This window comes from Panthera tigris, chromosome E2 (genome assembly GCF_018350195.1).
Source record: "Panthera tigris isolate Pti1 chromosome E2, P.tigris_Pti1_mat1.1, whole genome shotgun sequence".
Classification (NCBI taxonomy): Eukaryota; Metazoa; Chordata; class Mammalia; order Carnivora; family Felidae; genus Panthera; species Panthera tigris.
The window spans coordinates 5,423,716-5,441,879 of NC_056674.1; the positions used below are offsets into that span (position 1 = coordinate 5,423,716).

The 18,164-nt window shown below is 41.0% G+C and overlaps 2 protein-coding genes across 2 annotated transcripts in view; both read left to right on the top strand.

Annotated features, from left to right (window-relative positions):
* Window positions 1-17,906, top strand: part of LOC102958212 (protein ZNF738-like) — a 46,771-nt gene extending 28,865 nt beyond the window's left edge. Inside the window, exons 5-6 of the mRNA XM_042970019.1 lie at window positions 17,550-17,642; window positions 17,782-17,906. Coding sequence (XP_042825953.1) covers window positions 17,550-17,642; window positions 17,782-17,906 — 218 coding nt within the window. The remainder of the gene's footprint in view (window positions 1-17,549; window positions 17,643-17,781) is intronic.
* On the top strand, window positions 881-2,078 carry LOC102958490 (zinc finger protein 678-like). The gene is given in 2 exon segments (XM_042969974.1): window positions 881-1,146; window positions 1,148-2,078. Coding segments are annotated over 2 exon segments (1,197 nt in total).
* Window positions 17,907-18,164: the final 258 nt, after the last annotated feature.

Here is an 18,164-nt window from a genome sequence, read left to right on the forward strand (position 1 = left end):
AATGCACCTTTCTTTCCCCAGGTAATCAAAATCTCTATGGTGTGTTAAAGACTCCAAAGTGATAGGTAGGTAGGTAGCTAGGTAGCCAGACAGACAGATTTCTTCATGATAGAGTCCTTGTAGGTTTTATCTTTTTGGAAATTCATAATAATTCTTTGGTATTTACTTCTTGCCATGTAATTATCTATTTTGGGCTGGATTTAATTTATCTCTATGGGATCAGTTATACTGTGTCTGCCTTCACCTCACTTCTGATTTTAGTTAGTCTTCTCTATCATTCTGGCTTCATTAGAGACAGGTCTGTTGACTTTGGGGGGTTTCTCTAACCACCAAATTTTCTATTGTTGATTTTTCCTATTTTTGCTTTATTCTATAGTTTTCATTTCTCTCTTAAGTTTAAATTGCCTTGCTTCTGCTAATTTTGGCACATAGCACATAGGGTGCTTTTCTTCATTTTCTGAGATATAAGAACATGATTTGTGCTACAGCAAGAGATGCTACAGAATTCTCTACTAAGCTATGCTGTCAGTTCCTTGTGTGCAAGTTTATGTGTTCATGGAAGAAGCAAGTCCTGATGATTTCTTCTTAGCTGTCTTCCTGATATTCTGATTGATTTTAAGGTTCTATATTAGAAGTACATAATATCTGAGAGTAGTACTCTGGAATGATTTTACTTTTCTGTTATTTGATCTCATTCAGCTATATTTTCACATGGCACCGAGACATTCCTGCCAAAGTCATGCATTGACTCTTCGTTCCAAAAAGGGTCATGAGTAGATATAAATATAGTTCCCTTGAGAATGTACACTTAATGACAGACTGGAACAAGGTTGAGGAGAGTGAAGGTCAAAGGTATCTGGGGACTCCTTTCCAGAGAACGATGATGAATGTAATAAATATGGGGAAGTCTTTTATCAAAGTGCCAACCTTATTTCACACAGGAATATCCCTAAGGGAGGGAATCATTATAAATATATTGAATGTGGGAAAATTCTTAACCAGTCTTCCATTGTTGGTGATCATCATTGATCCTTACCAAGGTAAGGAATGTGGCCATGTCTTTAACCAGTTCTCAACCCTTACAGGACATCAAAGAATTCATACTGGAAAGAAAACTTACCAATGCAAAGAATGTGGCAAGGCCTTTGACACAACATCACAGAATTCACACTGGAGTGAAACCTTACAAATGTAAAGAATGTGGTAAAGCTTTTATCTGGCACTCAGCCCTCAAGACACATGACAGAATCCATACTGGAGAGAAACCTTACCAATGTAAACAATGTGGCAAGGCCTTTAGCTGGATCCCAGGCCTTAAGACACATGATAGAATTCATAGTGGAGAGAAACCTTACCAATGTAAAGAATGTGGCAAGGCCTTTAACCAGAAATCAAACCTTAAACAACATCAAGAAATTCATACTGAAGAGAAACCTTACCAGTGTGAAGAATGTGGCAAAGCCTTTAACTGGCAATCGGCCCTTAAGGCACATCACAGAATTCACAGTGGAGAGAAACCTTACCAATGCAAAGAATGTGGCAAGGCCTTTACCCAACCCTCAGCCCGTACAGAACATCACAGAATTCATACTGGAGTGAAACCTTACCAGTGCAAAGAATGTGGCAAGGCCTATAGGCGACAAACAAACCTTACCAAACATCACAGAATTCATACTGGAGTGAAACCTTACCAGTGCCAAGAATGTGGCAAGGCCTATATGCGACAGTCAAGCCTTACCAAACATCACAGAATTCATACTGGAGTGAAAGCTTACCAATGCAAAGAATGTGGCATGGCCTTTATGCGACAGTCAAGCTTTACCAAACATCACAGAATTCATACTGGAGACTGACCTTACCAATGTAATGAATGTGGCAAGGCCTTTTCCCCCGAGGCACATCTTAATATACATCACAGAATCCATCTTGGAGAGAAAGGTTACCAATGTCAAGACTGTGGGAAGGCCTTCTCCCACCAGGCACATCTTAATGAACATCACAGAATCCATACCGGAGAGAAACCTTACCAATGTAAAGGATGTGGGAAAACCATTCTTCACTGTTCAAACTTGACTTAGAATTCATACTAGAGCAAATCTTCTAAATGTTAACACTGTGACAGAATTTCTAAGGATTCCTCAACTCTTATTCCACATCAGATAACTCATACTGGAGAGTAATAATACCCATTGGAAAGTGGCAAGATATTAAAGTAATGCTTAAACCCTGATTCTTCATCAGAGAATATATACTGGAGATGATCTTACCAATACAAAGAATTTGGCAAGCCTTTTAATCAGTACTCAAGTCTCATCCAACATCAGAGAACTCATACTGCAGAGAAAACTTACAAAGAATGTGGTAAAAAACGTTTCAGACTGCTCAAGCCTTACTCATTACCATAGTTCCTATTGCACAGAGACGTTACAAATATAATGAATGTGGCAAACCTCTAGCTGGATCTCACAACTGCCTCAATATCACATTAACTAGTTTACATAGACTCAGGCCACACCCAGACAGTCCCTAAATATTACATATTCTCCTCCTTCACTGGGGTCCTGAAACCAGACCCATCTCAGTGAGAATCTTGGGTATCAACACTGCACCACATGGGTCTGTCACAGAGGGAATATTTTCAATAGTTGCAGTTCATGAATTCATGGTACAAATCCTCATGCTGTATGGAAAGTCCAGATGGAGAGAATGGAGAGAAGGCCCAGGGATGTAACACAAGAATGTCCTGAAGAGCTGAATTTGACTATCATAAAAGGGATAAATACTAGTCCAAAAGAAATTTGCCAGGCAGGTTCATCAGAGGTTAAGGAAAAAAAAAATGTTTTCAAGCTCTACAGTCATAGCATTTCAGTAAGAGATGAGGACACAGGCCCTGAGCTCAGTCAGGACAAGATTTACCTGAGAAGCAGCTGTTTCTTCCTCTCCCTTCTGCTCTCAAGTGCTTTCTGAGGTGCTATTAGGTGGAGAAATCACACCTGTAGGCCTTTAAAGGCCTCACCACAGCCTCTTCACCTGCTTTCATCACCTCAGAGGCAGAAGAATCTCGAAATGCAGTAAATGCTGCCTTCTCCTTGACTTTGTCTCAGGGGAGATTCAGAATAAAGGAGCTCCTCCGTGGACACTTACCTGTGAGTTTCTCCTTCCCGGTTTCAGATGTCCTCCCCTCCTACAGACAGCCACACGTCCTGCCACAGTTCAGGGAACGTAGGCTGCACTGACCTGCCCCTTCCAAGTCCACGCTGAACAGACTATCATCATCTCTTCTACTGAAAGGAGATGCAGCCCTCCCAAATATGCCTGCGAATCCTCGTGTTTCACCCTGGCCTCACCTGAGAGTCACCTGGAGCTTGTAGTTAAAGCAGCACCGATACTCTCACCCTGACCAATAGACAGACTCTGGCAGGGGGCACAGGTGATGCTGTTTCTTAAAACTCGCCATGGGATATTTATTGTAAACCCAGGCTGATAAGCACTTCTGTGCTTCCAAGTTTTCATGTGCATATAAATCATTTGGTGTTCCAGGTCCCATAGAAGAAAAACCTGTCAAACTTTCCTGGTTCCACTACAGTAAAGGAAAATGATGACATTAGAAATCCTGCAGGTTTCCAGTGAAAATCTGGACCAGGAGTATCGTTTCCACTCTCAATACACAGCTGTCATTTTCCATGGTTCAATATTTATATTCAAACACAGTGAAAACAGCAGGGCAACATAAGTTGTGGGCTATGTACTCCATGAAAAATGAAATCCAAAGTACACTATTCACCAAAGTCTAAAGTCATTCTATAGCCTTTAAAATGTATGGTTCACTGTTATTAATGCTTTATTGTAAAGACTTTAACCCTTACGATTTTATGCACTTGGACAAATCTGATTGCTTTTCTACTGATGTGAGGTAACAGAGTCACTATTTATTTGACTACTGAGGACAAGGTACACTGGTCAACCTTTCCAGGTTAAAACACAGGAGAAGCCCAGACTACACATGAGTCTACTTTCCCATCTAGAAACCAAGACCACATCCACCTACAACAATTTCATGGTCATCTGTGTATCTGACTACATTCTTCATGGGCTGATATCTTTTTTTTTTTTTAATATTTGTTTATTTTTGAGAGAGAAAGAGCAAGTAGAAGCTGGAGAGGGGTGGAAAGACTAGGAGATAGAGGATCTGAAGCAGGCTCCATGCTCAGTGCAGAGCCTGATGAGGAGCTTATACTCACAAACCACGAGATCATGACCTGAGCCGAAGTCGAACGCTTAACCAACAGAACCATTCAGGCACCACCATGGGATAATATTTTTATTGAAGAGGACAACCATAAATATTCCCCCAGATGTTTATTCTCCAAGTAGGTTCCAAAACATGGCCCTTAGGCATCACCTGAGAATGTGTGAGAAAGGAAAATTGGGGAGTTACAGCCCAGAAGTATTGAAATGGTAACATGGGAAGAGACCTAGAAATCTGATATTTTATAAGTGCTTCAGGTAAATCTGATTCAAAATAAATTTGACAGTCTCTGCAGTAACTAAATCAAAGTTCATCCCTGAGTTATACACATTAAAGGTCACTCTTAGGGGCACCTGGGTGGCTCAGTCGGTTGGGCATCCGACTTTGATTCAGTCATGATCTGACAGTCCGTGCGTTTGAGCACACATCAGGTCTGTGCTGTCAGTTCAGAGCCAGGAGCCTCCTTTGGATTCTGTGTCTCCCTCTCTCTCTCTGCCCCTCCCCCACTCATGCTCTGTCTCTCTCTATCAAAAAATGAATAAACGTTAAAAAAATTTAAAGTCACTCTTAGAAACCTTCTGTGTTTGTGGTGATGTTAGCGGTGTGATACACACACACACACACACACACACACAACATACACATTTGCTTTATTCATAAATAAGTCTGACTCTAACATAGTCTGGTTCAGTTTTCACATCTTCCATGTCTCATGTTCGTCATTGAGCATGCTGGAATCACCCAAAAATACACTTGTCCTCAGATTCTTTCATCAAATAATACAAATTTACATGAATTGGAATTTATTCAAATATTTCATCAAGTAAGATATGAAACACATATGGCCACACATTAATAGATGTTATATTTTATAATGGAGTTGAATATGGCAACATTCTTACTCTGAATCTGCATTTCATGACTTTTCCTATAACACAATAAATAATTACACTCTTAATTAGTTGTTTGTAATCAGGTATAGAGAATTAGCACCCCATTTGCATACATGATAAATTCTTGTGAATCTGGGTAGGCATACTCTAAATTTCAGAGGATTTTTCATGACATCTGATTCCAGTGCAAGGCATGATGTCCTTAGTGTCAGATGCCTTGAAGCACTTCAGGTTACACTGGCCATTCCCAACCATCTCACGTATCCACCTGTGTTACAGATACGTTCTTAGAGTTGTGGTTTGCCAACGTTCAGGTCCATGAGATGAAGAGAGAGGGGCCTTGAAAAGGATGGCCTTCCCTGAATGAAACAGGAGTGGTTGCAAAATAAATTCCTGAAGTCCCATCTGATTTATACTCCCTCCTTGCTGCATGGAACACAGTCTGATAGCTGATGGTGGGGCAAGCATCTGTGGCCATGAGAGAGCAACTGTGAACACATGGCTGCAGGTGGACAATACCACAGGGAAGAAACGGAGAAGCCAGAGTGCACCATAGGGTATATGAGCCATTTCATCTGACATGAGCATCTATATACTCACTGTATACATACTAGAAAATATGCATCTTCCTTTCTACAAAGTACACATTGGCCTTTTCATGGTATAGCAGAACACAAAACAACAACTACCCCAAAATGCATCGTTATTGTCACTTGTGCCAGTGTTAAATGTGAGCACAGTCTGGTCCCCAACTTCATGGTGTCAGTCTCTACAATGGACAGACATCCTCTTTCTGCTCCCCACCAGATGGGGAAAAAAATGCTATGTGAGCTGTGCATGAAGAGAGGGGCATCTAGCCTAAAAACTAGGTGGACTGTTTGAGGCAGAAATACGCACTGCCTATGACTGGTGAACTGCTCCTCAACTAATCAGTATTTTGCACAATCCTCAGAGTAGAACACATCATGGAGCTCAAGCAGGACTGAGTTTTCTGCCAGCTGTGGATCAGCTTCAGTGGAATGTCATCCAACTACAATGGCTCAGACTGACGTGGGGCTAGTGACACATATAATAGTTGTTATGCCTTTAAGATGTTTTAAGTAATCTCTAAGGGAACCACAATGAAAATACCTACTGATAATACATTCACCAATAAATAGATGATGTCATGGATTCTATTATTCTAACAATTCCCGTAGACATAATACAACATTCACTGACCACTAACCAAGGGAAGAAATACACAAGGTGAGTCACAAAGGACACATGGGTAATATTTCTACAGACAAACACATAGATACTTTTAATGGCAAAGGGAACAAAACCAATTCATATTTGAGTTACACTCACATTGTCCAAAAATGTAATGAGTTGAAAATTGTCACTCTATAACAAAACATACAGGTAAAAACAAAACCACACCTAAATAATGCTGTGGAAATTTCTATACAAAAGGAAGCATATTATTATGGAATTGCAAACCAGAATAAGAGAAAATATAACCCAAAAAATTCTACATAAGAAAGATGAATTATTTAAAGGATACCTACTATAATTTTATTTTAAAGTTTACTGATTTTGAGACAGAGCACAAGGAGGGAGGAACAGGGAGAGAGAGAGAATCCCAACCATGAGATCATGACCTGAGTTGAAATCAGGAGTTGGATGGTGAAGCAACTGAGACACCCAAGTGACCCTGTGTATCTATAATTTTAAAGTGTGACTGTGTACCTATGAAGAAAGGAACATTTTGAATTATTGGCATGTGTTCATGGACAATAAAGGTGTAAAGAATATTCATTAAAATCTCTCATGGAAAGCTCTCATGAAAAGTTTTATGAATTAAGCACTTAAAAGACCTTAAGAAATGTATTACATTAATAGATTCCTATTCCACAGAATTTAAGGGTATCACCCATCCTTTAGAATCCAGCAAACAACAAGTTTTCATTTCATTATTTTTAAGTTTGTATTAAAAGTGTATTTTGAGAGAGAGAGAGAGAAAGTGGCAGAGGGGCAGAGAGAAAGGGAGGGAATCCCAAGTAGGCTCCACTCTGTCACTGCAGAGCCAGGCATGGGGCTTCAACTCACAAATCATGAGATGGTGACCTGAGCTGAAATCAAGAGTCTGATGCTCAATGCCCTGAGCATTTCATTTCTTAATAAACAAATACCATCAAAGTTGTAAAATGTGCCAACAATCACTATATATTAAAAAAAAAAACAAAAACTGAGAGATGAAATTCAGATACATTCTGAGTGAAGTATAAAAACTAATGATTCATTTGTCCTTAAGTTGAAACTCTCTGATTTTAGTTTTGTGTATCAGAAATTTTAATTGTATTCATCTGACAGTAGTGGATTGATTTTACTTTTATTCATTACCTTTCAGCTGTATCTTCAAATGGCACCCAGAGCCTCCTCCCAAAGATGTGCATAGAAACTTGTTTCCAAAGACTGTCAGTAGGTAGACACTATGCTTAATGAGAGACTGGAACAGTGTTGGGGAGGGTGAAGGGCATCAAAGCTATCATGAAGGACATATCCAAAGGGAGACAATTACCCATAATAAGAGTTTCACTGCACAAAATGGTGAAGGATATAAACATTTTAGAACCCCCCTTTCTAACTACACTACTTCTGCAAAGCGGTGTGTTCCTCTAAGTAAAGGCTCAAATCAAAGGGTCAAACGTACATATTTGCAGAAAAAATTTGGAAAACCTGGAAGGTGACCTAGTCTATGCTGAAAATATTATTTGTACCATTTTGACAATAGGATTGTATTGACCTTTCAATCAAATATTTCTGAAAATCAGAGATTTAAAACCGAAGAAAAAAAGTGGTAGGTGATATCCCGTTGAGGGGTCTTCACTGAGCAGTCAACCTTACAACATAACCACAACACTTTCAATGAAAACAGGATTGCTCAATGCAGTCAATCTGAGAAAATATTTAAGCAGTGTTCAAACTTTAATAAACATCTGAGGACTCATCTTCCAGAGAACCATTATGACTGTAATAAATGTAGGGAAGTGTTTTATCAAAGCTCCAACCTTAGTATACAGAGGAGTATATATTTCGGAGAGAATCCTTACAAATATAACGAATGTGGGAAAATTCCTAACCCATCCTCCAGAGATGGTGATCATCAGAGGATTCATGTGGGAAAAAAAACCCATACACATGTCATGAACCTGGGAACATGTTTAGTCAATCATCAAGACTGAAAATAGATAAGACAACCTACACTGGACAGAAAGGTCACATTTGTAACAATTTTATGAGGAGCCACTCATTTGTGTACAGGCTGGTCTACCTTGAAGCCATTGTATTGATTGTACTAGGCTACCATAAAGCAATTAGATTGTCGCGTATTCATTATCAGTGCATGAATCATGATACCTCTCAATAAATATGAATTTCTGGGGCGCTTTGGTGGCCCAGTCAGTTAAGTGTCTGATTTCGGCTCAGGTCATGGTTTCATGGTTTGGAGGGTTGGATCCATGTGTTGGGCTGGGTGCTGACAGCTCAGAGCCTGGAACCCGCTTCAGATTCCATGTCTCCCCCTCTCTCTCTCTGTGCCTCTCCTGCTCATGCTCTGTGCCTCTCTCTCTCTCTCTCTCTCTCTCAGAAGTAAATAAACATTAAAAAAAATATATATATTGCATTTGGAAAACTACCTGGCAGTGACTTAGGGAAATAAACTTTCCTCCTGAAGGGCAGCAGCTCGTCAAGTCTAATTATGTCTCTTTGCCAGAAGGATTATTTGAAACAGACCAAGGAAAAGCTCTGAAACCCAGGACAGGTTTCCTTTGTAACAGACATTTGCATGTATCAGGGTAAGTTCCATTTGGAAGGGTGTCTCCCTCTGTGTAGCAGAAAGAGGGAGAATGTGTAAATCTCCACAAACTCTGGTCAGTGGAGAAGGCATGGATTTTAATCTGGACAACATCCCTAGCCTGGGTGACTGTGCTTTGCTGATCTCCTCCCCAAATGCTTCCCAGTAGGATCACCTGTGGAGTTTCAAGAAGGATCATTGCTGCTGCCCTCCCCCTCACATTCCCTCACCTGGGTGGGTGGAAACCACAGTGTGGTTTCAGGGAAGTGCTCCAGGGGATTCAGGTGCAGGATTTTTGACCTCAACACCAGGGATTCCTGGTCTTCCTGCTTCAAAGAAAGAAGAGGTGGGCACAAAATGCACCACAGGCAGAGGTGATTAGTGTCTAAGAGAGGGAGAGTGGTAGGAAAGCTCGCTGTACAGAGAGGGGCATCTGAGGATGAAAACCCGAGACAATAGGCAAGGATCTTTTTTTTGTGAGGATTGGGTCTCTCCCCCTTCTCTCCCACCTTCCCTTTCCCCTTTTTCCTTTTCCTATTTTGTATTGGCTTGCTAACTCTAGGTGCTAGGTTTTCCATTCCTGATTATCTCATTCCCATTGTACTAGGGGAGGGGAGGCCACACAGTTCCTTGTGGGTCATACGTTTTATGGTCTACCACTAATTTTTATAATTATTATTTTTGTTAATGTTTTTAGTTACTATTGAGACAGAGAGAGACAGCATGAGCAGGGGAGGAGCAGAGAGAGATGGAGACACAGAATCTGAAGCAGGCTCCAGCCTCTCAGCTGTCATCACAGAGCCCGATGCGGGACTCAAACTCACGGACTGTGAGATCATGACCTGAGCGAAAGTTGAACATCATGACCTGAGCCAAAGTTGGACGTTAAACCCACTGAGCCACCCATGCGCCCCTAGCACTAATTTTTAGTTAGGTCTTTATGGTGAAATTCCTGAGGGGCATCTGAGGGGAAGTTAGTGGTATCTGTTACATCCTAAGAGGAACCTTACACCTGAGGGGGTTTGCTGTGGTCAGACACTCCCAGCATTGTTCCAAAAAGTGTTTTCCCCACCCAGGGATCTCAGGTCCTAATCTTTTCCTTTCTGTGTACTGAATCCTCTCTTTCCCTATCAAAATTCTAAGTTAGGCCAGAGTAAGCAGGCAGGCTTCCCTTCTATTTATGAAAGTTGAATGCAGGCTTTTCCTCAAGGGGAGGCAACAGGGTCTCCTGTACAGGAGTTGGGGAGGGTCAGGTCCATGTAGCACACTGTTCCTATGCTGTAGCAGAATTTGTGGGCTCCTGTGGGAGGGGAGTCCCCCTGAAAGCAGAGGAGAGAAACTCAGAGATTGGTGCCCAAGTGGGAGCTGACAGTTTCTGAATAGCTCTTGACCCAAAGGACTAGGAACTTGGGCCTTTTTTGCATTTCAAAGCCCTGCCTGCAGGCGATCAGGTTACAGGTGGAGAGGCTGTGTTGGTGTCTTTACAGACATTTTCTCCTATTCTGCTGTGATTTCTCCACAAAGATCTTCTGAGAAAAAAGATCTAGAAGGCCAGGTGAAAGAAGAAGAAATGGCCAGTTCTCAGGTAAGCCTTGCATCCCAGGTCGGAGGACCTGTCATCTTTTTCTCCTGAAGTCCGTGCATGTAGAAATTGCAGGGCACTTGGGTGTCTCAGCCATTTGAACATCAGACTCTTGATTTGGGCTCAGGTCATGATCTCAGGGACCTGTGATCCAGCCCTGCATCAGGGTTCCTTCTGAGTTTGGAGCCTACTTAAGATTTCCTCTCTCTCCCTGTGTCCCTGTCCCCCATTTACATGCATCCTCTCTAAGAGAAATTTAAAAAAAAAAAAAAAAAGGCAATTTTTTTTTTTTTAATTCTGATGGTTCTGCTTTGTTTTCACCTAAGTTTTAACCTTCTCAGAAATGATATTCTTTAGAATATGTCTTTAGAATTCTTTAGAATATGTCTTTAGAACACTCCTCCCCTATATCCCAGAGACTTTGCTCCCTTCTCTTCAACCTGGCTTCCAGTAGGGCATCAACAGTTTTCCCTTTGAATTAAATTCCTACAAGTATTGAAAATATTCCCTTTGTAACAGATCCAGAGGGGAAGGTGTTGAATCCACATGTCCTTTTGCTGGTTCTGGGATAGCACTCAAGAAAAACAGTCCCCATTTAGGTCTGATCTGGATGATTTCTCTGCTGTGGGTAGAGTAAGATTATGAAAATGCACAAATACACTGTCATAGGTCAACTTATAATATATCAGAAAGGGTATTGTATATAAATTTGGCTTAAACTCACCTTTCATGAATAATCGAGATAAAAGGCTTATATAGTTCCCTATTAGGTTTATCGGAAATTACTAACCACCGTATCTCGCTTCTGTGACCTTGCCTGCTTGCTAAATAGAGAACTTAGGATGCACAACCCTCCCCCACCCCTTCTACCAAGATCTGGCCTAGGCAAGACCAACATGTAAAAAGTTACATACTCGCTGCCCCATGGCATCTTTGGGGTCTAACTATCACTGGTCATTTTAAACCCTCTTAGGACAAAGAACTTTAAATTGTTAGGCTCCCGCCAAAACTAACATCTGTGTGTCACAATATAACTGGCTACCATGAAATGCTGTAAATTGTAATTGGTTAACCAAATAATGACGTATTCTGACTTGCTAAAATCCATGTAAGCTCGCTGCTACCTTTGTTTCGGGCCATTCTCTGCACTTTTCTCCTTAAGATCATGAGATCAGGTTTGGCCCAGCTGGGAATAAAATCTTGCCTCGCTTCTATTCTGCATCTGGTGGTTTTTTCGACAGCACCCTGTTTCCTACACCAGATGGATATGAGGCACAGAATAACCTTGAATGTTCCTGTGCATTTGGATGTGGAAAATATACTTTAAAATAGTCTAGACATTACAGAACACGGAAACTATATGTGACTGAAGGCTACATAAATGCACTGTATCCTCAAAGTTGTTTATATTCTTATTTACTGTTTGGGAGCCACAAGAACACACTGGTGACCATGTGTCCTGAGGTGTGCCTTAGGCACTGACATGAATGGTGTACTTGCAGCTGATGTTACCTTCTATTCCTTGGCTTTGGCTCTCTGCCAGATTTCCCCCCAATAACGTTCATATTTTCCTTCTTATTAGTTGTAATGATTTTAGGTAGATTCCCTGAGCGATTTCCAGACACCTTCGCATTTAAACTGGAACCTTCTTTCTCCTAGTTTCTCTTTCTCTGTAGTTTCTTTTTTTTAAGTTTATGTATTTTGAGAGACACAGAGTGAGCAGGAGGATTGGAGTTGCAGAGAAAGCATGAATCCCAAGCAGGTTCCACAGGGTCATGCAGAGCATGACTCAGGGCTCAAACTCACAAAACCATGAGAACTTGACCTGAGCTGAAGTCAAGAGTCAAACACTTAACCGACTGAGGACCCAGGCACCCTTACCTTGCAGTTTCTGATGAAGAAAACAAAGGCAAAAGAAATGTAGGTAAAATTAAATTGTCTTACAACTTACAACCCACTGAGAAGTACTTAAGATTGGCAGAGGAAAATATTCCTCAAGGAATTTACAACTGCTTTACATTAAAGCAAGCTTCCCTTGACAATAGCCAGACTTCCAGGATCCTGTGAGTCCTCTTTAACCTATGAAATCCCTTCAGAATCTTTATTCCAACCCCCACCCCCAACTTAAAGTATATAATGAATGTCTCCTCACAATCACACTGCAGCTCATTCTTCCCACATGCCCCATCCCTGTGCTTTAATAAGATCAGCCTCGTTCACCAAAAAGGTCTCAAGAATAGTTTCTTGAGCATTTATTTACTCCTGGCCCACCTCACATCAGTTTCTACTGAGCAATGAAGGCCCTCAACTTGTGTAGTAGATGTAAGGACTTATGGGAGTAGAGGTTCTAAATCAATCAGACCTTCATCCCGTAGGTTTTTATTTCACTGCATAGTCATGACACAGACATACTCCTCTATTTACTTCTTTGTGTTTTCAGAAAGAGAAGAATCGCATAATTAACATCTTTAAGTGTCTTAAAATCCCGAAATACCATAGAACACAAATGATAATTGAAAGAAAACTTTCAATGAGGGGTGCCTGGGTGCCTCAGTCTATGAAGTCTCCACTCTTGATTTCAGTGCGGATCATGATCTGGAGGTTCATGAGATAGAGCCCCATGTCAGGCTACATGTTGACAGCAGGAGCCCTCTTGGGATTCTCTCTCTCTGTCTCTCCCCTGTACCTCACTCTTTCTTTCTCAAAATGAATACACATTAAATTTAAAAAAGGCTTTCAAGGTGCTTGGGTGGCTCAGTTGGTTAAGTATCTGACTCACCTCAGGTCACCATCTCACAGTTCATGAATTCAAGTCCCACAGCTCTCTTTCTCTCTCTCTTTCTCCCTTTCTGCCCCTCATTGGATTCTCTCTCTGCCTCTCTCTTTCCATCCTCCCTTACTTGTGCCTTCAGTCTCTCTTTCAAGAACGAATAAATTAATTAAAAATCTAAAAAAAATATTAAAAAAAGATTTCCAATATTACATTATGGTATCATTGAGTAGTATGGTCAAGATAGTATTCTTGAGATACTGTATGGTACAAGACAAGACAGGTAATTTACTGAAATAGCATAAGGACAGGACTCTGGGCAGAAAGAAATGTACTTTGGCTGTGTGAAGCTTGTATGTTCATGGGGGAGGGTCAGTGCACAAGGTGTTCAATCACAAAACTTTCTTTAAATTTCTTCTTGCAAAAGTACTTCCGCAAGATTTCTCTGGTGCTTATCATTCAGTTCAATATTTTTTTTTATTTATTTTTTATTAAAAAAAATTTTTTTTAATGTTTTATTTATTTCTGAGACAGAGAGAGACAGAGCATGAGCAGGGGAGGGGCAGAGAGAGAGAGACACACACAGAATCCGAAACAGGCTCCAGGCTCTGAGCTGTCAGCACAGAGCCCGATGCAGGGCTTGAACTCACAGACCACAAGATCATGACCTGAGCTGAAGTCGGACACTCAACCGACTGAGCCACCCAGGTGCCCCTCATTCAGTTCAATATTAACAATTGGTGAGACATACTAACAGTCATGTGACCCTGTAAAAAAATCCAGCATCCAGAGACACCTGTGTGGCTCAGTCACAGCCAGGAGCTGGCTTGGATTCTCTCCCTATCTCTGCCCCTCCCCTTTTTACACCATGTTTGCCCACGCTCTCTCTCACAATATAAATAAACATTAAAAAAAAAAAAATGCAGGAATCAGTCTTTATTTGATGCTCATCCAAACTATGCATGCTCTAGGTCAGCCTTCTGTGGTGAAAGTAAAGATGTTTCTGTTTGTATCCTTCATCATACTAGACTCAGAAATAAAAACTGTTATATTCATATTCTTCTATCTGTTTATGTTCATAGTGTGAGTAACAGACCTAAGCATTATCACCTACAACTAGATTGAGGAGTTTCGTGCTCATGAAATCATGAAATCATGAAAATATTTTTTGGTTGGTTGTTTTTTGTAATTTACTTCGGGAGAGACAAGGAGGGGCAGAGAAAGAGAGGGAGAGAGACAATACCAAGCAGGCTCCACACTGTCAGCACAGAGCCTGAGGTGGGGCATGAACTCACGAAACTTGAGATCATGACCTGAGCTGATATCAAGAGTTGGACACTTAACTGACTAAGCCACCCGGTCACTGCTCATTGAAATTAGTTTTTAGTCAGCCTGATAATTTTCTATTCTATCACGTTTAATGTTAATATAACTCCTTTCAAAACGTATGGATGTGTGCATGGAATGTATAAACGTAGATCAATTGTGTGTGCATACCTTCTTCTTTCCATCAGCCTGCTCAGGTTTTAACACTTGCTGTGAACATTGTTTTAGGGTCCCTTGTGTATATTGACCTGTGTGTCCTTTTAGATCAACTCTAGGACAGTTAACTTGGGCCAAAACCTGATCCATACCATGTACTGGATGCTTGACAGAATTTTCACTAAACATAGAAGAATCATGTGTTTCTTGTCTTAGATTATTATTATTATTTATTTTCCATGAATTTATGAGAAACTGTTAGATGCTCTCTACTAACCAGGAAATGCTTGGAAAGCTTTGTTGCCTTTCTTGCTATTCTAGAAGAACTTGTAATTTCTGTAAAACCCATTCAGCTCCACGTTCTCCAAGAGTTCTTGAATTTGAGTTCTACCTCTTCGTTATTGAAATATGTATCCCTTGGCCCACAGACTAATGCCTTGTTAGAAATGCAGACACTTACCCTATCCCAGAAGTCCTGAACAGAATCTGCATTTTTTTTTTATTATTTATTTTTGAGACAGAGAGAGACAGAGCATGAATGGGGGAGGGGCAGAGAGAGAGGGAGACACAGAATCTGAAACAGGCTCCAGGCTCTGAGCCATCAACCCAGAGCCCGACGCGGGGCTCGAACTCGCGGACCGCGAGATCGTGACTTGAGCTGAAGTCGGACGCTTAACCGACTGAGCCACCCAGGCGCCCCCAGAATCTGCATTTTAAAAAGATCTCCAAGGCACTGTTGTGAATTCTATTCAGATGAGAATATTCTAAGTATATTTGTAACTCACTAACACTTTCCATTAAGAAATTCACACCACATGTACTGTATGATGGAAATACAGATTCCAAAATGTGTATGCCTGTGTTGATGCCTTCATTTTACAAATTCTCTTGAATAAACACAATATTTATAATGGTTCGCACCTCAAAGTTAAAGAATATATTAGAGCATAATACTGTATTACAAATTCTCTTACTGCAGAAGGCAAGAAACTCATCTAAGCCAGAACCAGTTCTCCTAATATAACTGAACAAACAGTAATACAGTCCTTGGTGAATCACAAAAAAACTATACCAAGTGGGGATGTCAGACAAAGGAAAATTGATTTACAGGAAATAAGGATATCACAGGGAATACCTTCCAAAGCAGGGACTCACAGAGGAAGGGGGAATCATTCCCTTTTTTAAAAATTTTTTTAAGTTTATTTATTTCAAGAGACAAAGAGAGTGGGGAAGGTCCAGAGAGAAAGGGAGAGAGAGAGAACCTCAGACAGGTTCTGCACTGTCTGCACTGTCAATGCAGAGTCTGATGCAGGGCTTGAACTCACAAACCATGAGATCACGATCTGAGCTGAGACCAAGAGTCAGATGCTTAACCAACCAAGCCACACAGGTGCCCCAGAATGGTTTCCTTTTATTTAGGGTTAGGGTGGATATTTAGAAAGGGGAAGCTGGGGATAAGGTTGCACATGAGCCTTAAGAAAACCGTTGTATACATTCTCTATATGTTAATTAGGAAGTGTGATTTGTACTCCTCCTTGCGTGGAGATTTTAGTATTATAATGAGGTAAAAGGGAGCTTCTGGGTGGCCCAGTCTCTTGAACTTATGACTCTTGATGAAGGCTCAAGTCACAATCTCACAGTCTTGAGATCAAGCCCCAAGTAAAGCTCCATGCTGAGCATGGAACCTGATGGGATTTCTTCTCTCTGCCCCGCCCATACTTATGCTCTCTCTCTCAGGAAATAAACTTAAAGATATATATAATGAGACTAAGGTAACTCTCCTCACTTCATGCTTTACTCTAATGTTAATCTGCATAGATGTGAGTCAGGGGTTAAGTACAAATTGAGCCAATTCAAGCTCTTCATCAGGGCAGTCATTACCTTTTGTTGGATACTTTCTGTTTCCACCACAGGACAGTATGCCCATGGAGTGTTTTGCCTGAAGTAAAAGGTAAGTTGGAAAGAAGAGGTTAAGTAAACTGAGGGGCTAAGGTCAGTGAGCACCTGCAGGTAAGCACTGAAGGTCAGGTTGTGGGTTCCAGCTGGTGACATGAACTCCCTCTTGCATCTTAGGGACGATTATGAACTCCTCATGTGTCCATTTGGTAACTGTGGTATTTATTTCAGGGATCGCTGACATTCAGGGATGTGGCCATAATATTCTCTCCGGAGGAGTGGGGATGCCTGAATCACAGTCAGAGAGAACTGTACAGGGATGTGATGTTAGAGACCTATGGACACCTCCTCTTCTTGGGTGAGTATAACACCCTCCATATTTCCCAAACCATACTCAGGTTTGTTTCTTCCTTTGAAGACTGTCTCTTGGAAGCTTCCTCTTTGTATGACTGGGATACAAATCCTTACAGTAAGGGAAAGAAGTAGGAGTTTGTAGATGTAAAGAAATATCTTCATGATGTTTTCTTTCAGGTTAGTTTTCCCTTTCTTAGACTAGCATCATCATTTCTTAGATCAATGGCAATTCTACACATTGAGGGGCATAAAATGGTGTTCCATCTTCAATACCAATTTCTACTCGTTATGATACTGGTAATACTTGGAAGTGGAGATCAAGATGTGAACCTTGGAAACCATCCTGGGTGTTCTAAAGGGACTATTGGGCAACAGCACTGGGGAAATCATTTTCCATAATTGTACAATGTCCTCTCTTATCCACTGAGTCCAGTTGAAAAGTAAAATCTCCAGCAATACTCCTATTCCTTTTTTCTAACAAACAGGTCTTGTGTCAAAGCCGGATCTGGTCATCTTTTTGGAACAAAAGAGGGAGCTCTGGGATGTCAAGAGAGAGGAGACAGTAGCTACACACCCAGGTAGGTGGGAATGAAGCCGATGACAAAGGTGAGGTGCCGTTGTCCAGGAGGAACAGAGACTTGAAAATGTGGTTTGAGAAGCCCTCCTTGAATGGAAATTAGTTTGAGAAACCTAGTTTTATGTATCTTCCTCGCACAGTGGACTTCTGCTTTCCAACACATCACGGACTTATATTCTCTAAGGATTCTCCTTCAGTTCCACTGAAGGTCCTTCACATCTACAGTGAGGTCCTCCATAATCTGATTGGTTCTCCTTTGCTTTGAGTGTTTGGGGAAATCTCTGCATTTCTGAGGAAGTCTATGTTAATTCATTTCTGAGTATTTGCCTTGTGTGAGAAGTGTGTCAGGGTGGTGGTGGGCATATTGGTGGTTGGTACAGAAATCCCAGGAACACTGGGGCAGATATCACATGTTACCTGCTTTATGCTTTCCAGTATTATGGAGGCGTTAATCTTAATCATACAAAATTGAGACACCCTAGTTTCAGATAATAAAGCACCTTCCTAAAATGAGAAAATCTAA